Raw genomic sequence first — 22,021 nt, 5'->3', positions numbered from 1 at the left:
CAGACACAAAAGACCACAATTGTATGACTTCATTTAAATGAAATGTCCAGAATAGACAAATTCATAGAGACAGAAAGTAAATTACCGGTTACCAGGAGGGAGAAGGGGAATGGAGAGTGACACCTAATGGGCATGGAGTTTCCTTCAGGAATAATAAAAATGTCCTAGAACTAGATAATAGTGATGATTGCATAACTTTCTGAATATACAAGGAATCACTAAATTGTACACTTTAAAAGGAAGAATATTATGCTATGTAAGTTACATCTCAATTAAAAAAATAATGATTTGAGGGAGAACTGAGTCCCTTCACTGTTCACCTGAAGCTACCACAACATTGTTAATTGGCTATACACGAACACAAAATAAAAGTTTAAAGTTTAAGGGAAAAAAAAGAAAAAATATTGAATGTGAATCAGCTATAATGAACCAATCCACGATTTTTGTGATTATCTGATAGTTATGCATATAATCTCACATTCCCCTTTTCTAAAATATAAGATTAAAGTAGTGCCAATATATTACCCAAAAGTACACAAACTATAGAGTTTCTCAATCAGAAAGTCTGGTTTTTCCTTCAGGTAAAAGAAAGATTAAAAACACAAATATTTGTGACAACATTCATAATTAGTATTAATACCTCCATTTCTGATACTGTAAAAACTTGGTAAAGAGTCTGCCTGCCAATTCAGGGAACACGGGTTTGATCCCTGGTCCAGGAAGATAAGCCCATGTGCCGCAACTACTGAAGCCCAGGCACCCCAGGACCCGTTCTCTGCAACAGGAGAAGCCACCACAATGAGAACCCCATAGACAGCAACTAGAGAGTAGCCCCCACTTGCCACAATCAGAGAAAGTCCATGCACAGCAATGAAGACCTAGCACAGCCAAAAATTAATTAATTAATTAAATTTTTAAAAAACTTCTGACTTTAAATTCTGGAGTACTCTTGGGAATTCATACCAGAGAATGAAAACTTGTGTTTGCATAAAAATCTATGCGTGGATGTTCATAGCAGCTTTACTCATAACAGTCTCAAATTATACATAGCAGGTGAATGGTTGTCCTTCAGCGGGTGAATGGTTAAATACACTGTGCACTATTACTCAGACATAGAAAGGAATGAGTAACTGATACATGCAACAAGTTGGATGAATCTCTAGGGAGTTATGCAAAGTCACAAAAGCCAATTCCAAAAAGTTACATATTGTATATTTACATTTACATAACACTTTTGAAAATACAAAACCGTAGAACTGGAAAAGAGTTTAGGGTTGTCAGGGGTTAGGGATGGGGACAGAGGAGAGTGGTCACCAGAGAGGTGGAGTGTGGTTATAAAAGGGCAACTTAAGGCATCTTTGAGATGGAACAGTTTAAGTACCTTGTTGCAATAGTGGATAAAATAATCTACACGTGTGATAAAATAGTATACAACACAAATGACTGCAAGAAAAACTGGGGCATTTGAACAATGGATTCAAATGGATTATATCTGTGGATTACATCAAGATCAATATCATTATGATACTGCATTATAGCTTTGTAAAATGTTATCTCTGGGGAGAACTGTGTAAAGGGTAATTTCTCTGTATTATTTCACACAACTGCATGTGAATGTATCTCAATAAAAATTTTAATTTAAAAAAAGGTGCAGATCAATGTATATAGGGTGCTACATAGGAATAAAAATAAAATTATATTTGTATTTACATAAAAAACACTTAAAGGATACCGAAAGTGGTTATCTTAGGGTAGGGAGAAATAGGGTAGGAACCAAGACTTCTCGGTGCATAAGCGTTTAAAATAGTTGTATTTTTGAAATATGTTATCAAGTTTCCTGGTCAAAAATAATAAAATATTGAGAGTACATTTTGTTCAAAAAAGAATTTAATTCAGTACACATTCTCTTGCTTTGGAAAGTACTCCAATTTCAACTATCCTTACCTCTAACCTCTGTGTCTGATCCTTGCCCAAAAGGTCACGAACTTCTTCATTATATATTTCCAAATAAGACACTCGAACCAAAAATCTGTAAAGAAAACATCATTCTTAAATTAAAAGCAGTGAAATATTTATTAGAACAGTTTTAAAAATGTGTTTATAAAGGTTGTACATCTTTCTTGTGTTTGTACTTCTCAATGTTAAAAAATAGTTATTTTACCTCGTATCACCCTCTGCTTTTGCAATATGACCAAATATGTGAGCAAAGGAATTTGGAATGATTCCTCTAAGTTCAGGAACAGCTCGAACACCTTCCATGGTAAACGTTTTGCCAGTTCCAGTTTGTCCATATGCAAAAATAGTCCCTGAAAACAATGAAGAGAATCAAGTCTGATTCTACAGTCTGATGCTACAGAACAATAGCTCTTAAAATTAATTCTTTTGACACAGTGATGCAATTTCTAGCCTGGATTTAAAGTTTATTCTAATATAAATTTCTCCTTTATTATCAGCAATTACAGCATGAACTGTGTACCACACGAGCACAGTACTGTTAAAGTTCTAGAGCCAATGAGATAAATGCAAAATCGAGCATTTTAGCTAATCCTAAGAAGTATCTTATGTTTATGTTAATTATTTAATGCGGACATTAGAGAAGATAGTATAGTTACAGCAAAAGAACAAAGGTTCCAGACTAGAAAGACCTCAACATGAATCCACACATTTGCCACTTTTCAGACATCTGACCTTAGAAACTATCCACCCAAAGATTATCTCCTCAATAGTAAAATGAGGATAAGAATAACTATTGTGCACTGATCACATGAAACAAGAATCACATGAAACAATTTACTTCAAGCAACCAACATGACACTGAGCAAATAGCCTAATCCTAAAATAAGTATGTTATTTCAAAATAAAAGTTAAGTAACAGCTATAAGGAATAGGGGGAATTAACAAAAAAAGTGACTATATATTATAAGAAATTACAGATACAACTTAAATTTTCTAAATATCCAAATTAATTCAATTTAACAAATACTATACACCTGAGCCTGGCATGGTGCTATGCCTCAGGGACACAATGATAAACGCAATCTTTAATCTCCCGGTATGTGTCATCCTGGAGAGGACATATTAGCCAAATAATTATAAGCAAGATGAGTGTTGGGAATGAGAAACAGAGTTCTACATGAGAGTCAGGAACATAATCTAAGCAAGAAAACTAAGGCAGAAGGAAAGGGGAAGAGGTCAAAGAAGGCTTTCCAGAAGAGTCCATATAATACATGAGCATGAGTCAGAAACAGATGGACAGCAAAGATTCCGCAAAAATGCAAGGAGGCCAGAAGGGAAAAAACAGAGACGGAAAAAGACAGTGGATGCGGTTAGAGCTAAAGAAATTGAGGGGCTTAATTATACCGGGTGATGAAGAACATGTTAAGGTTCTAGAGCTTATCTTAAAAAACAAAGTGAAGAGTGTCATCACAGTCACTGGCTATACTGTATACAAAGAACTGGAAAAAAGCAACGGAAGAAGTGAAAAAGCCAGTTAGAGGGCTGACACGGTTAACCAGGTAAGAGATGGTGCTGACGACAGAAGGGGATGAGAAAGATGGAAAGTATTTCACAGATATTTAGCAGTTAGAATCAAGAGGCCTGGGAAAGAACAAGTCAAAAGCGGACCAGGGCAAAGGAAGTATTTATTGAGGGTGACTTTCAAATTTCTGGCTTGACCAAGGGAATGTAACGCTTGCTATATACTGAGATGGTGAACACCACTGGAAGAAATGACAGTTTGAAAGGGAACATCATGCATTGAGTGTGGAGGTACTGAGCTTTAAGTCTGAGATACACTCACATGGACGTGCCCAGCAAGCAGGCAGACGGATGAGACTCATTTGCCAGCTGTAGCTGTGGCATTGGGTGAGACTTCCTCAGGAGACAGTACAACAGATACAGCCCAGGAAGTGCCAGCAGAAACGAGAAAGGCTAAGAAAGTAAACTTTTCTCTAACTCCCTAAATATTTCAAACTCTTTCATTAAGAATATAACTTACTACATTAAAAGGAGCTAAAAATACCATGAACTCACATACTGCATTTTAGAAAAGACACAACAGCTATCATTTACTGACCATCTGCTATGTGCTATGTCATATACTTTATATGCATTCCTATTTTTCACCCCAATCCTAAGAGCTAGGCAATATTTATATCCCCACAATTTAGCTGAGGAAACAAAGGCTTAGAGAGGTTGAATTACTTGGTCTATGTCATTTTAAACAAAATCTGGACACACTCCAGTTGGCTCCACAGCCCATGTATTTTTACCAGTATGTAATGACCAAAAAAAAAAAATTTTAACTCAAAATTAACACCTACTTAATGCAGGACTTCCCTAGTGGTGCAGTGGATAGGAATCTGCCTGCCACCACAGGGGACACAGGTTGGATCCCTGGTCTGGGATGATTCCACATGCTGTGGAGCAACGAAGCCTGTGTGCCTCTGAGTCAACACTCTAGACCCCGCAAGCCACAACCACTGAGGCTGTACGGCACAACTCTGCAAGTCTGCGCACACCAGGGGCCACGGGTTCCAACCACCGAGCCTCTGTGCCACAACGCGTGACGTCTGCGTGCCTGGAGCCTGTGCTCTGCAACAAGAGAAGTCACTGCAACGATAAGAGGCTCACACACCACAGCACAAAGCAGCCCCTGCTTGCCACAACTAGAGAAAGCCTATGCAAAGCAACGAAGACCTAGCACAGCCAAAAAAATACACAAATAAAATGAATGCAATTTCTATGAATGGATTAAATACATGACCATTACTAATTTTAAAAGTATATTAAGTAACTAGAAGAACAAACAAAACCCAAAATTAGTAGAAGGAAAGAAATCAAACGATCAGAGAAGCAGAAATAAATGAAATAGAGACAAAGAAAACAGAAAAGAACAATCAAACCGAAAGCTGCTTCTCTGAAAGATAAACAAAACTGACAAATCTTCAGCCAGACTCATTAAAGAAAAAGGTGGCTCACATCAATGAAATTAAAAATGAAAAGGAAGCTACAATGGACACTGCAGAAATATAAAGGATCATAAGAGACTACTACAAGCAACTATATGTCAATGAAATGGACAGCCTAGAAGAAATGGACAAATTCTTACAACCAACCAACATACAACCTTCCAGGACTGAACCATGAAGAAATAGAAAATACAAACAGACCAATTACAAGGTACAACAGGGATGGTCTTGATCACTGCCTCCAGTAATGCTAAAGAAGCTGAAGTTGAAAGGTTCTATGAAGACCTACAAGACCTTCTAGAACTAAAACCCAAAACATTCCTGAAATGTTCACTGATTCCTAAAATGCTCAATTTTCCTGCTCAAAATTCTCCAAGTCAGGCTCCAACAGTACGTGATCCAGGAACTTCCAGATGTTCAAACTGGATTTAGAAAAGGCAGAGGAATCAGAGATTAAATTGCCAACATCTGTTGGATCAAAGGAAAAGTAAGGGAGTTATAGAAAAACATCTTCTTCTGCTTTATTGATTACACCAAAGCCTTTGACTGTGTGGATCACAACAAACTGTGGAAAATTCTTCAAGAGATGGGAATACCAGACCACCTGACCTGCCTCCTGAGAAATCTGTATGCAGGTCAAGAAGCAACAGTTAGAACTGGACATGGAACAATGGACTGGTTCCAAATTGGGAAAGGAGTACATCAAGGCTGTATATTGTCACTCTGCTTATTTAACTTCTATGCAGAGTACATCATGTGAAATGCCAGGCTAGATGAAGCACAAGCTAAGATCAAGATTGCCGGGAGAAATATCAATAACCTCAGATACGCAAATGACACCACTCTTACAGCAGAAAGTAAAGAGGAACTAAAGAACCTCTTGATGAAAGTCAAAGAGGAGAGTGAAAAAGCTGGCTTAAAACTCAACATTCAGAAAACTAAGATCATGGCATCCAGTCCCATCACTTCATGGCAAACAGATGGGGTAACAATGGAAACAGTGACAGACCTTATTTTCTTGGGCTCCAAAATCACTGCAGATGGTGACTGCAGCCATGGAATTAAAAGACTCTTGCTCCTTGGAAGAAATGCTATGACCAACCTAGACAACCAAAAGCAGAGACACTGCTTTGCCAACAAAGGTCCTTCTAGTCAGAGCTATGATTTTTCCAGTAGTCATTTATAGATGTGAGAATTGGACTATAAAGAAAGCTGAGCACCGAAGAACTGATGCCTTTGTACTGTGGTGTTGGAGAAGACTCTTGAGAGTTCCTTGGGCTGCAAGAAGATCAAACCAGTCAATCCTAAAGGAAATTAGTCGTGAATATTCACTGGAAGGACTGATGCTGAAGCTGAAACTCCAATACTTTGGCCACCTGATGGGAAGAACTGACTCATTGGAAAAGACCCTGATGTTGGAAAAGATTGAAGGCAGGAGAAGAAGGGGATAACAGAGGATGAGATGGTTGGAGGGCATCACTGACTCAATGAACATGAGTTTGAGGAAACTTCGGGAGTTGGTGATGGACAGGGAAGCCTGGCGTGTTGCAGTCCAGGGGTCGCAGAGTCAACATGACTGAGCGACTGAACTGAAAATTAAAACTGATTTTAAAACTCCCAACAAACAAAAGTCCAGGACCAGAAGGCTTCACAGGCAAATTCTATCAAACATTTAGAGAAGAGTTAACACCTTTGAAACTTTCCAAAAATTGCAGAGGAAGGAACACTCCCAAACTCATTCTATGAAGCCACTATCGTCCTGACACCTAAACCAAACAAAGACGCCACACACACAAAAAAAGAAAATTGCAGGCTCCAATATCACTGATGAGCACAGACACAAAAATTTTCAACAAAATACTAGCAAACCAAATACAAAAATACATTAAAAGAAAAAAAAAATACATTAAAAGAATAATACACCATGATCAAGAGGGATTTATTCTGGGGATATAAGGATTCTTCAATACCCACAAATCAATCAGTGTGATAAACCATATTAACAAACTGAAAGATAAAAACCGTATGATCATCTCAATAGATGCAGCAAGTTTTTGACAAAATTCAACACCCATATATGATAAAAACTCTCCAAAAAGTGGGCACAGAAGGCTCCTACCTCAACATAATCAAAGGCCATGTATGACAAACCCACAGCTAACATCATTCTCAACAGTGAAAAACTAAAAGAATTTCCTCCAAAATCAGGAACAAGACAAGACGTCCATTCTTGCCACTTTTATTCAACATAGTTTTGAAAGTTTTAGATACAGCAATCAGAGAAGAAAAAGAAATAAAGGGAATCCATGTTGGAAAATAAGTAAAACTGTCACCATTGCAGATGACATGATACTATACATCCAAAATCCTAAAGATGCTATCAGAATACTACTAGAGCTCAATGAATTTGGTAAAGTTGCAAGATACAAAGTCAAAACACAAAAATCTGTTGCAATTCTATATACACTAACAACAAAAGATCAGATAGAGAAATTAAACAATTCCATTTAACACTGCATCAAAAAGCATAAAGTACCTAAAACAAACCTAAAGAGGCAAAAGACCTGTACTCTGAAAACTGTAAGACACTGATAAAAGAAACCAAAGTTGACACAAACCGATGGAAAGTTATACCATGTTCTTGGATTGGAATAATCAATATTGTCAAAATGACTATACTATTCAAGGCAATCTACAGATTCAATGCAATCTCTATTAAATGATCAATGGCTTTTTTCACAGAACTAAAACAAAAAAAAAAAACTTTAACATATATGATAACACAAAAGACCCAGAAAAGCCAAAGCAATCCTGAGAAAGAGAAAGGAGCTGGAGGAAACAGGCTCCCTGATTGAGACTATCTGACAAATCTACAGTCATCAAAATAGCATGGTACTGGCACAAAAACAAAAATATAGATCAATGTAATAGGATAGAAAAGTCCAGAGATAAACCCACACCCCTACTGTCAATTAATCTATGACAAAGGAGGCAAAACTATACAATGGAGAAAAGACTATCTCTTCAATAAACAGTGCTGGGAAAACTGGACAGCTATATATTAAAAAAAAAAAAAAAAATGAAATAAAACACTCCCTAACATCATACATGAAAATTAACTCAAAATGGATTAATGATCTAAATGTAAGACTACAAAACTCTTGGAGGAAAACATAGGCAGAATTCTTTGACATAAATCACAAGACTGTTTTCTATCCACTTTCTAGGATAATAAAAATAATAATTAGATCTAATTAAATTTAAAAGCTTTTGCACAACAATGGAAACCATAAACAAAATTAAATGGAATGGGAAAAAAACATTTGCAAAGTATGCCACTGATAAGAGATTAATCTCCAAAATATACAAACAGCTCATGAAGTTCTATATGAAAGAACCAAATAACCCAATCAAAAACTGGGCAGTAGACCTAAACAGACATTTCTCCAAAGAAGACATACAGATGGCCATGAAGCACACGAAAGATGCTCAACATCACTAATTATCAGAGAAACGCAAATCAAAACCATAATGACATATCATCTCACACCAGTAAGAATGACCATCATTAAAAAGTCTACAAATAATAAATGCTAGAGAGGGTGTGGAGAAAAGAGAACCCTCCTACACTGTTGGTGGGAATGTAAATTGGTATAACCACTATGGAGAACAGTATGGAGGTTCCCTAAAAAACTAAAACTAGAACTACCATATGATCCAGTAATCCCACATCTGGGCATTTATCCAGAGAAAACCATAACTCAAAAAGATATAGGCACCCCAATGTTCATTAGAGCATTATTTACAACACTCAAGACATGGAAGCAACCTAAATGCCCATCAACAACACAACAGATAAAGAAGATGTGGTACCTATATACAATGGAACACTAGTTGGCCATAAAAAAGAATAAAACAATGCCATTTGAAGCAACGCGGATGGATCTAGAGATTATCATACCAAGTGAAGTCAGAGAAAGACAGCTATCACATGATATCACTTATATGTGGAATCTTGAAAGAAATTATGCAAATGAACTTATTTACGAAACAGAAACAGACCTACAGACGTCAGAAACAAACTGAGAGTGACCAAAGGGAAACTTGGTAGGCAGGGATAAGTCAGGAGTTTGGGATTAATATACACACATACTATATATAAAATAGATAATCAACAGGACATACTGTCCAGCACAGGGAACTCAATTACTTGTACTAATCTATACGGGAAAAGAATCCGAAAAAGATGGATATCCGTATAACCTAATCACTTTGCTGTATACCTGAAACTAACACAAAATTGTAAATCCTCCAGTATGAAATAAAAATTAAATTTTAAAAAATTTTAAAATAAAAGGATACTAATTTACAATATTAAAACTAAGAAAGAAGGACCACAAATCTCCTAAAATTCAAGAATCTCATCTTATTTTCAGAAATGAGAATCCAAATTTCTACTTTTTAAATGTCACTCTTAACAAATCTAATGCTATCATTTCCTTCATATGAGCTTTTTAAATGAACTTTTTAAACATTTAAAAATGGCCTGAGATTTTACCCAGTCTCCTTGTTTCTAACGATCACTAATACTTAAAATGACAGAAGGTTCATCAAAAAACTGCACATGGATATTTACAGCAGCTGTATATAACTGCCAAAACTTGGAAGCAACCAAGATTTCCTTCGTAAGCAGATAAAACTGTTGTACATCAGGACAAAGGAATATTATTCACTGACTAAAAAAGAGATGAGTTAGTCAGTCATGAAAAGGCATGGAGGAAACTTAAGTGCATGTTACTATCAATCAGAAAAGGCAACATACTATATATATATAACTCCAACCATGTGACACTCTGGAAAAGGCAGAACTATGGAGACAGTAAAAAGATTAGTGGCTGCCAGGGTTTAAGGGGAAGGGAGGGATGAACAGGTGGAGTACAGAGTGAAACAACTGTGTACGATATTACAATGGTGAATAACTGTCATTATCTATTTGTACAAACTCACAGAATGTACAATATCTAGAGAGAACACTAATGCACACTATGGGGCTTGGAGGATAACGATATGTTAATACAGGGTCATCAATTTTAACAAATGTAATCACTGTGGTGCAGGATGTTGACAGCGGGGAAGGTTGTGCGTTTTGGGACATAGGGGAACTCTCACTACTTTGTTCAATGTTACTGCAAACAGAAAATGTTCTAAAAATAGCTTATTAATTTTAAAAATCTTTTTTAAATGGTAGAAGGATTATGAACTTGCTACTCAGAATCCAAAAAGTTACAATTAAACTACATGTGAATAATGCAGAGTAAACTGCATTATATATTATAGCATTCCTAATTTTTGTCCTTTTTCAAAATGTTTTTCTATTTTTTACTATCAACAATCTTCAGTCAGCATAATACACTAGAAAACGGGCAGAAAGTCCTTGACATTCACACATTACTCTCTATAATGTTTATTTTTTATATATACAAAACTGTTAGTTCAAAATTCAACTTGTGGCATTTCTGCTCCCAACAAAGATGGAATAAGAACCAAATTCACTCTCCCGGTAGAACAAAAAGCAGACCAAATATATAAAACAATAGTTTTCAAGAGAATGAACATCAGTCAACAAAGGGCTGTGGTTCCTGAAAGATGAAAAACAGGTAAGGTAGGTCATATGATTGCCCAGCTTCCTGTCGTGAGAGAGAATCCAAGTCATGCAGGAGGAAGAAGAACCCAAGCAGCTGTCAGCAGATTCCCTGAGTTGAGAAGAAGCTGAGAATCCCAAGAGGCCAACATAGCTAGAATTTGGAGGACACATTCCCAGAGACGAGAAAGCTGCACAGAAAGAGCTCCAGAGATCTACAGAAGTTCCTCCTCGAGTATTCAGCTGGGTACTCGTTAGCACGAGTATAAGGAAGTATAAAGAAACTATCTAAGTATGGGTGGTAGGGGAAGGAATCACATGAAAAGATGGGAAGGAAAAGTCCCCAGCACTCACAAAGTCCAAGAACTGTATCTGTTGCCTCTCATAATTCACAGGACATTAGGAACATACAGTATACAGTAGGGCCTTCCCTCTGTAGTGGGGAATAATAACCTTACACTGAGCACTGCTCTAGTCCTAACCAAAAAATCTTACAAAAAAGACTTGAAAGAATGAAACTGCTTTCAAGTAAGCACATCACAGAACAAAGCTCATAAATATTTATAGAATGAAAAAAAATCCAAGACCCAAAGTAAAATTCAGAACACCCAACCAAAAATTGCCAAGCTTGTAAAAAAAAAAAAGGCAAAATGATGACTCATAATGAAGAAATCAATCAAAATTAGTTTATAACTAACACAATGTTAGAACTAGCAGATGGTTTTAAAACAGTTATAAAAACTGTACTCTTTATACAATAAAGTGCAAACTCTGGATGGAAGTTTGGAAGAACTTGGATGGGAGATATAACAAAGACCCATGTCAAACTTCTAGAGATGAAAAAAAACTACAATGTATGAGATGAAAAATACAACACACAGGGATAATAGTAGATTAGGCACTGTAGAAGAAAAGATCTGTAAACCTGAAAACATACCAACAATCTAAAATGAAACCCACACAAAAAAAGTAAAAAATCAGCATCAGTGAGCTGTGGGGTAGTTTCAAGCAGCTAAGCATATGTGTGATTATATGCCCCCCCAAAGTGGAGAGGACAGAAAAAATATTCGAAGAAAAATGACTGAAAATTTTCCAAATTTGATGAAACCCACGATCCAAGCAGATTAATGAACTATGGCCCAGACACATGAAGAAAAAATACATTAAGGCATATCATAAACAAACTGACAAAGCCAGTGACAAAGGAGGAAATCTTAAAAGCAACCAGAGAAAGACATGTTACATGAAGAAGAAGAAAAGGATGAAAGTAGATTTCTGGTCAGAAAATAATTTAAATGAGAAGAAAGAAGAGCATTGTCTTTCATACTAAAGGAAGAAACCATCAATCTAGAATCCCATATCCAGAGAAAATATCCTTCAAATACAAAGGCAAAAAAAAACTTTTTTTAGACTACAAAAGCTAAAATAATTTATCACTGGTAGACATGCACTCTAAGGAATGTTTAAACAAAAATTTTCAACGCAGAAGGAAAATGATATTAGATGGAAATATGGATCTACATAAAGGAACAAAGAATACTAGAAATGGTAATTACATGGATAAATAAACACAATTTTTTCTTTAAAATATAACTGATGGCTTAAACAAAAATAATAACAATATGGTTTGGAGTTTATAACATGTACAAGTAAAATGTATGACAACAATAGCACAAAGCTTAGGAGGAAGAGAAATGGAAGTATAGTGTTAGTTTTTATATTATCCATAAAGTGGTACAATATCACTTGTAAAACCATAATATATTTAATATTTATATTATAAACCCTAAAGCAACCACTAAAGTGCAACAAAAATACACTGCTATAAACCAACAGAGATAGAATGGAATAATAAAAACACTAGATTAATTTTAAAGAGAGCATAAAAAGAGAAAAAGGGAACAAAGAACAAATGGGACAAACAGAAAACAAACAGCAAGATGACAGATTTACACCTAAGCAAGTAATTATAATAAATAGAAACTGTCTCAATACCCTAATTAAGAAGCAGAGGTAAGACTGGACTAAAACCCAAGACCAGTCACATGCTGCTGCGCAGAAAACAGCTAACTTAGCAGACCTGAGAAAGCTATCCTTTCAAAGTCCCGCTTTCAAAATTGGCCTTTGGCTGATATCTGGGAATTCAGATTTAGGAAGGGTTCCCACCAATCCCTGACTATTAAGAATAACTCACTATGCCCAAACTGTTTGTATAAACATGGTGGTTTATTCTAAACATCTGCTTTACTTATGAGAGTCTGGGATCTTTGCATGCACCAAGCTGAGGGCCTCCACGAGCAGCCTCCAATAAAAACCTTGGGCATTGTCTCTCCACAGAGCTTTCTGACAGACAACATTCACAAGTACTCTCACAATCAACGCAAAGAGAATTCAGTGTATCCTGAGGGTCCACTAGGAGAAAACTCTTACAAGTCTGTAACCTGATTTCCTCCAGACTTCCTAACATGCACTTTTTCCCTTTGCTCATTCTTTTTTTCGGTATCCTTTTTGTTCTAGTAACCAAAGCCGTAAGTACAACCATATGCTGAGTCCCATGAATCCTCCTAGCAATCATCAAACCTGAGGTGATCTTAGTGACCTCCAGGACAACTACCTACTAGAAATGAACTTTCAATATAAAAACACATATAGGTTAAAAGCAAAAGGATGGAAAAAGATATACCACATTAATTCCAATCAAAAGAAAACTAGAATGTCTATAATAATATCAGACAAAGTAAATATTGGAGCAAAGAATATTACCAAGGATGAAGAAAATCATTTAATACTGAAAAAGAGGTTCATCAAGAGAACTTAACACCCCTAAGCATTTATGCAGCTACTCAGAGAGTTTCAAAATATATGAAGCAAAAACTGACAGATTTAATGACATAGGGAAATACAAGAATAAAAGAATAGCCCCTTCTCAATAACAGACCAAGTAGAAAATAATTAAGTACACAGAAGATTTGAACACTACCAAACAAATTGACCTAATTGACATTTATAAAAATTCCAACAATAGCAAAACTATACATCCTTTTCAGATATACACAAAACACTGAATAATAATAAACCACATTCTGGGTCATAAAACAAAAGATGCAAGTTACATAGGATATCTTCTCTAACTAAAATGGAATCACATTAGAAATCAATAACAGAAAGATGTCAAAACATTTGGAAACCAAGACATGTCTAAATAACCCAGAAATCAAGAGGGAAAATAGAAAGTATTTGGCACTGCATAAAATGAAAACACACTATGTCAAAATCTGTATGATGTCACTAAAGCAGTACTTAGGGGTAATTTAGAGCATTAAATTCCTATATTACAAAGGAAGAAAGGTCTCAAAATGATGACCTTGGCTTCTACCTTAACAAAGCAGAAAAAGAAGATGAAGTAAGTAACAGAATAAAAAGAGATCAAAGAAGAAATCAATGAAATTGAAAATCATAAAAATAATGAAGAAAAATTAGTAAAACCAAAAATTGGTTCTCTGAGAAAATTAGAAAAGATCAATAAAACTGATAAACCTCTTGCCTGATTAATCAGGAGAAAAAGAGAACACACATTACCAATATCAGGAATGAAAAAGGTTACATCACTATATTCTAACATAAGGATAGAGGATTGACACACACAGCTTTCCTCCAATAAAGCCCATAACTTAGATGAAACAGACAAATTCCATTAAAGACAAACTGTCAAAGCTCACTAAAAAAAAACCAAAAATAACCTGAATAATCCTGTATCCATTAAAGAAATTCAATGTGTAGCTAAAAACCTTTCCATGAAAAAAATTCCAGGCCTAGTAGACTTCACTGGTGAATCCTACCAAACACTTAAAGAAGATATAATACTAATCCTAGGCAAATTCTTCCAGATAATTAAAAAGGAGGGAATTCTTCCTAACTCATTCTATGAAACTAGCATTATTCTGACACCAAAACCAGACAAAGACATTACAAGAAAACCACATATTTACATCCCTCATGGCCACAGTTGCAAAAATGTTACACAGCATTTTAGCTAATCAAATCTAACATTATACAAGAGGATAATACCCCACGGACCAAGGGGCATGGCTGATTTCACACTTAAAAATCAATCAATGTAATGGACCATGTTAAAAAACTTTTAGAAATAATGTAAGTGCAAAAAAACTGCATTTGGCAAAATCTGATATACACTCCTGAAAAGAACTCTCAGCAAACTAAGAACAAACAGGAACTCACACAATCTGGTAAAGAATGTCTATGAAAAATCTACAGATAACTTCACATTGGTAAAAGTATGAATGCTTTCTCCCTAAGATTAGGAACAATACAAAAATGTCCCCCCTTACCATTTCTATTCTACACAGGGCAATTCAGGTTAACAGAAAGACTGGAAAGAAAGAAGCTGTCCTGTCATTATTTTCAGATGAGCTCTTGTGTGTAGACAATCCTAGGGAGATTACCTTCCCCAAAAAAAAGCCTACTAGAAATAAGTTTAGCAAGGTTGCAGTATACAAAATATACAAAAATCAGTTGCAAAACATGAGCTCCCACATGAGAAATCACACCCACTACATTGTCTATAATCAAAAAGACAAATAACAAGTTTTGGCAAAGTTATGCGGACGTTGGAAATTTCAAATATTGCTAGTAGGAATGTAAAAAGGTATAGCCATTGTGGAAAACAGACTGGCAGTTACCCAGTTACCGTTTTTTTGTTTTGTTTTATTTTTTAATTGAAGGATAATTGCTTTACAGAATTTTGTTGGTTTCTGCCAAACATCAACATGAAGGCAGGTAGCATTTTGACTCAGCGGTTATATTCCTAAGTACCTAAGAAAACTGAAAATTTATGTTCACATAAAAACTTGTACAACAATGTTCATAGCAACATTATTCATAAAACCCAAGAAATGGAAACAACCCAAATGTTCATCAACTGATGAATAAACTATACAGTATATCCAGACAACGGAACATCATTTGGCCATTAAAAAAGAATGAAGTATGGATATACACAACAACATGGATGAACGTCAAAAACATCATGCTAGGACTTCCCTGATGGTCCAGTTGTTAAGGATTTGCCTGCCAATACCAGGGACACAGGCTCAACCCCTGGACTGGGGAGATTCCACACACCATGGGGCAACTAAACACACGTGCCCTAGAGCCCAGGCTCTGCAACAGCAGAAGCCACTGCAACTGGAGACAGGCCAAGAGCAGCAGTGAAGACCCAGTGCAGCCAAAAACTAAGTAAATAAATTTTTAAAATCATGTTAAGAAGCCAGACACACCAGAATAAATGGTATCTGACTCTATATGTTAGAAATGCCCAGAAAAGGCAAACTCATACACACAAAGTAAGTGCCTGCCAGGGCAGGAGAGAGAGAACTGGGAGTAACTGCTAACAGGTACAGAGTTTCTTTGAGGGGTGATGGAAATGTCCTGGAAACAGATACATGGTTGCACAAATGAAGGTACTAAAACCCCCTAATTTGTACAGTGTAAAATGGTTAAAATAGTGAACTTCTTAGGCTTCCCTGGTGGCTCAGACAGTAAAGGATCTGCCTGCAATGCAGGAGACCTGCCAGGTTCGATCCCTAGGTCATGAAGCTCCTCTGGAGGAGGGAACAGCAACCCACTCCATCCAGTATTCCTCCCTGGAGAATTCCATGGACAGAGGAACCTGATGGGATACAGTCCATGGGGTCACAAAGAGTCAAACATGACTGAAATGACTAACGCTTTACCACTTACTCATGTTATTTAAATTTTATCTCAATTTAAAAAGTCTAAAATAATCAATTGCATTTCTATACATTAACAATGTGCAATTCCCCAAAGAAAATTATGACAGCAATTCTGTTCACAATAAGCATCAAAAAATACTTTAAAAAGTTTACCAAAAGTAGTACAAGATCTGCAATTAAAAACTACAAAATGATGAGAGAAATTAAGATATAAATAGATATATCATGTTCATGTATTGCAAGATTCAATACTGTTAGAATAGTAATTCAACACAATCCCTACCAAAATCCTAGGAGGTTGTATATGTAAATTGACAACGTGTTCCTAAAACTTACATAAAAATGCAAAGGACCTAGAAAAGTTAAAACAACTTTGACAGAGTAACAAAATAAGAAAACATACACTACCTAATTTCAAAACATTTTACAAAGCTATAATAATTAAAACAAGACAGACATGGAATAGAACAGACAATCCAGAAATAAGCCCACCTATTTGTGGTCAGTTGAATTTTGACAAAAGCACCAAGTTATTCAATAGAGAAAGAGTAGTCTTCACAATAAATAACGCTGGAACAACTAGATAGCCACAAGCAAGATAAGGGGAAAAGGGAGTGAGATAGGGAAAGGAAGAAAAAAAAACAAAACTCAAATCCTAACTTCACATCATATATAAAAATTAAAATGGGCCAGAGGGCTTTCCCAGTGGCTCAGCGGTGAAGAATCTGCCTGCCAATGCAAGAGACACAGGTTCAATCCCCGGTCCAGGAATCCCACATGCTGTGGAGCAACCAAGCCCATGTGCCACATCTACTGAGCCTTGTGCTCCGCATAAGGAGAGGCCACGGCAATGAGAAGCCTGCACGCTGCAACTAGAGAGCAGCCCTGGCTCGCCACAAAGAGAGAAAAGCCCCTGGAGCAATGAAGATCCAGCACAGTCAAAAAAATAAACAAAATTATTTTTAAGAAATGTAAGATCTAAATGTTTACAACTTCTAGATAAAAACACAGGAGAAAATCTTGTGGTCCTGGGTTTGGAAAAAATTTCTGAGCTATGTCACCAAAAGCATATGATAAAAGAAAAACTGATAGCTAGACTTCAACAAAATATAAAACTTTTCAAAAAACGTCACTAGGAAAATGAAAAGACAAGCCACAGACTGGGAGAAATATTTTCAAATCACGTATCTGATCATGAATATGAATCCAATATATAAAGAGCATGATTGAATAATAAGAACACAGGCAACCAAAGTTTAAAATGGGTAAAATATTTTAAGAGATATTTTACCAAGAAGATACATAAATGACCAATAAGTACACAGATGTTTAATGCTGTTAATCATTAGGGAAATACAATGAGATATCACTACATATCCTCTAGAATAGCTATAATTAAGAAGAATGATAGTTTAAGAGTTGGTGAGAACATAAAGAAACTAGAACTCTCATACCATGCTGTTGGGAAGAAAACAGTCAACACTGTGAAAACTGTTTTGCAGTTTCTTCAAAAGATAAACATACATAAACCACAAGACACAGCAATTTCGCTCCTAGGTATCTATCCCAAGACAAATTTTGAAACTTATCTGCAGAAAGACTTAACAAAACAATGTTCCTAACAGCATCATTTTTAATAACCAAAAAACTAGAATCATTCAAATCCCCAAAGATCATAAAAGGTGGTATTTTCATATAATAGAATAAAACTTAACAATAAAAAGGAATTACTGGGAAAAAAAAAAAAGGAACTACTGATATATGCTACAACATGGATGACCCTCAAAACATTACACTAAATCAAAGAAAGTGTTAGTCGCTCACTAATGTCTGACTCTTTCGGACAGGCTCCTCAGTCCATGAAATTCTCCAGGTAAGAATACAGGAGAATTCTTTTCCAAAGAATCTTCCCAACCCAGGGATCAAACCTGTGTCTCCTGCACTGCAGGCAGATTCTTCACTGTCTGAGTCACAATGGTTGGATGATATCACCAACTCAATGGACATGAGTTTGAGCATACTCAATGAGATAGTGAAGGATACGGAAGCCTGGCATGCTGCAGTCCACGAGGTGGCAAAGAGTCGAACACAACTTAACAACTCAAAGAAAACAAATAAAGGCAAAACAGTGTATAATTTGATTTATACGAAATTCTAAAGAAAGGCAAAACTAGACAGAAAGCAGGTCCACGGTTGCTGGGGGTAGGACTGCAAACAGACACAGAAGAACTTATGGGGATGATAAAACTGATGGTTTCCCAACTGTATGTATTTGCTACAACTCAAACTGAACAATTCAATTATACAATTATAGTGGGTGAATTCACTGGGTATTATTAATAACTTGATAAAAAGTTGTTTAAAAGTAAACTAAAGTACTCACCATTGTAGCCTTCGAGAACAGAATCAATAATTGGTCTGGCAGTTAAGTTATAAACATCTAGTTGTTTACTCTCTGGTCCAAAAACAGTATCAAAAGTAAATGTCTTTGGAGGTTCATTGGAAGAATCAGTCTTGTGCACAGTGATAGTTCCCCTCATCTCATCCACACTGACAGCCTGTTTGTAGCACATAGATTTCTCTCTCTCATTGAGGGGCCGGCACCTAACCACCACCTTCACGTTATCGCAGCTTTCCGGCTTCTCTGATTTATTGATCTGGTGGAGAAAATATTTACAAATAATGAAAAGAACACTTATTTTTACCCTCAACAGATTAAATTTAAAACCTGAAAAGGCTACTGTGCCACCTCAGTGCCTTGCACACGTTAAACACTCCATAATTACTTGTTAAATGTAATTAAAGACCTTACAGATATACAGAAAAACTTATTAAAAGGTATAAAAAGTTTCTTTTATAAATACAAATAATGGAAGAGATAATTTAATTTACATTTATAGTTAATGTTATTCAGGCAGAAAAATCAGAATCTATAAGAGACCTGTCTTTCTGCACAAAGTCCCTGACTTCCTCTGAGTTTCCTGCCTATAGAAAAACAAATGTGAATGAGGTTAATAACTTTAATCAAGAATCCAGTAGTAGGTCCTCTGTGCCCTCTGAGACTTTCAATTTTCTTTTCTACAATGCATTAATTAGTAAAAAAAAAAAAAAAAAAAAAAGAAATTAATCAAATAATATATCCACATAAGGTCTACTTTTTCTATATTAGTGAAAGACAGGAAAAAAAAGCCTAATGGCAGAGAAAAAATGTTTTGGAAAAAATTTTTAAATGACTCTACCCTTATGAACATTTGTATACGTAAAGTTTCAAATTCTGAAATTCTGTGATTAAGCATCTATATTAAAATTCAATCCAATTATTAAATATAATCCAATTATTATCCAGTTTAACAGTTTAGTTGAACAGATATTAAATTGCTACTCTTTCAGATACTCTTCTAAGCATCAGAGAAACAAACATGAGCCACTGTCATTCACAAGGAATAGATGGTATCAATTCAACAGACTTCTTTCCATCTCTACTTTCACCACCTTATTCCAGGTTATTATCTTGTCCCGAATTATAAGAGGCTCCTAACTGTACTGCTGGACTTCCCTGGTGGCTCAGCAATAAACAATCTGCCTGGCAATTCAGGAGTCTCAGGTTCAATCCCTGAGTTGGGAACTTCCCCTGGAGAAGAAAATGACAATCCACTCCAGTACTCCTGCCTGGGAAATCCCAAGGTCAAGAGGAGCCTGGGAGGCTCCAGTCCATTGGGTGGCAAGGAGTTGGACATGACTTAGCAACTAAACACCACCACCTACAACTGTACTATTGCATCTAATCAGGTTCCCCTATGGTCTGTTCTCTACGTGGCAGTCGGTTTCAACACAAATCTAATTATGTCACTCCCCTACTCAGAACTCTCTGCAATAGTTTCCCACAGATTTTAGGATAAAAGTCAAAAATCCTTACAAAAGTCTATAAGATCTGGTTCTGGCCCATGTCCACTTCTCCAGCTTTATTTCACGAGTTACTCTGCTTGACTTTCTTAGTCACAGCCACAATGGCTTTCTTTTAGGCCTTTTCTTATCTTCATGCTTCCGCTCACCACACTCCTTTCCAGGGGCTGCTGCTTATGCCTAAAACATACTCCACCCTCTTCAATTACCTTGTAGAGATCAGCTCAATAGCTCCTTCACCTGGGAAGACTTCCCTGACTAGAGTTGACCTCATATAGGTCCTGATAGCACCATTCTTTCTTCTGCATTGGTTACAATTTTTTTTTTTTTTGGGGGGGGGGGGGCTTCTTATTTTATTAAAGTCCATGTCTGTACCTAAAATGAGAAGTTCCAAACAGGTACTCAGTCAAGGGACTAAATCCTGCCCACGAAAGTCTTCTGTTTGGCTCCTATTATCTAAAAATATTTTAAGTTAGTTACTAAAATTTAAAAATTAGAAATTTCATTAAAATAACAATCTCTAGACTCTCTGAAAAAAATACATATCTGACATTTGTAAGCCAGCATTCCTACATGGCAACATTTAAACAATTCACCAGAGTCTACTTCTATCTATTGTATGCCACCTATCCACTTCACTTAGCTAAGTATTCTATCACTCTAAATATGTGTGGTTTTCACTTCTGCTCTACACAGCAAGCTTTTCTCTTCCCGAGTTCAAGAACCTGGCTGGTTTTGCTCAATATTGTATCTCCAGTGCCTAGTATGTATGTAGTTGTTGTTTAGTAGCTAACTTGTGTCCCCATGGACTGTAGCCGCCAGACTCCTCTGTCCATGGGATTTTCCAGGCAAGAATACTGGGGTGAGTTATCATTTTCTTCTGTAGGGGAACCTCCCCAACCAGGGACCAAACCAGCTTCTCCTGCATTACCAGGGGGATTCTTTACCACTGAGCCACCAGTGTGACTGGTGCCCAGTAATAAATTGTTGAATAAAATGATAATTAAATAGAAAGCAACAAGGAACAAATACTAAGCATTTAATGCTAAAAGTCAAGCACTGTCCTTCAAGTCTCCTGCGCATTATCTTATTTCATCCTGATACCCCCATGAGGAAAAGTTTAATTATGCAGGAAAGAAGAACCCAGAAAGATAAATTACCCAGGGCCTCGCAACCGGCCACTGCTCAGGTGTTCTCCATGACCCTATAACGGACTTACGACGCCTGCTTATTAAGTGAACGATAATAATCTGTGAAATCCTACAAGACAAACATACGACCACCCACCACTCACGCCCTCACGTAAATAACCGGCCACAGTTGAAATGTTCCCCATGACTCTGTACTGGACTTACGACGTCCCCTTATTAAGTTACACGATAATAATCTCTGAAATCCTACAAGACAAGCATACCATCACCCACCACTCGCCCCCCTCACACACAAAGACACCTACGGAATACATTCTGCACTGTAAGCTAGAGCGCCACGAGAGAAATGACAGCTCGAGTCAGGAGCCTGGAGCAGGGGCAGAAAACCCCTGCTCTGCTGCCTTCCAGAGCTTGGCTCCGCGACGCAGAGACCCACCCGGCATCCAAGAGCCAACCCTCCGCGGCCGCTCCTAGACGCCCTACCCAGAGAACAGGGCTGGGAGCGAGAGCGCATCCTCTGGCACAGCGCCTTTATGTCAAGCACCCCAGGCCTTTCGGGATGCAGCAGCGACCAAGGTGGCAAAGCCTGCTCCGGGGCCCTCC

At 36.7% G+C, this 22,021-nt stretch overlaps 1 protein-coding gene across 1 annotated transcript in view; it reads right to left on the bottom strand.

The window, feature by feature from the left end:
• KIF3A (kinesin family member 3A) overlaps positions 1–22,021 on the bottom strand; it is an 83,096-nt gene that overhangs the window by 60,745 nt on the left and 330 nt on the right. Inside the window, exons 2-4 of the mRNA XM_065918130.1 lie at positions 18,748–19,021; positions 2,162–2,306; positions 1,945–2,029 (exon numbers count right to left, since the gene is read on the bottom strand). Coding sequence (XP_065774202.1) covers positions 1,945–2,029; positions 2,162–2,306; positions 18,748–19,021 — 504 coding nt within the window. The remainder of the gene's footprint in view (positions 1–1,944; positions 2,030–2,161; positions 2,307–18,747; positions 19,022–22,021) is intronic.

The sequence above is a fragment of the Muntiacus reevesi genome, chromosome 1 (assembly GCF_963930625.1).
Source record: "Muntiacus reevesi chromosome 1, mMunRee1.1, whole genome shotgun sequence".
In the NCBI taxonomy this organism is placed as follows: domain Eukaryota; kingdom Metazoa; phylum Chordata; class Mammalia; order Artiodactyla; family Cervidae; genus Muntiacus; species Muntiacus reevesi.
Note: the sequence above shows the minus strand (reverse complement) of the source record. Positions and strands in the feature narration are given on the sequence as shown.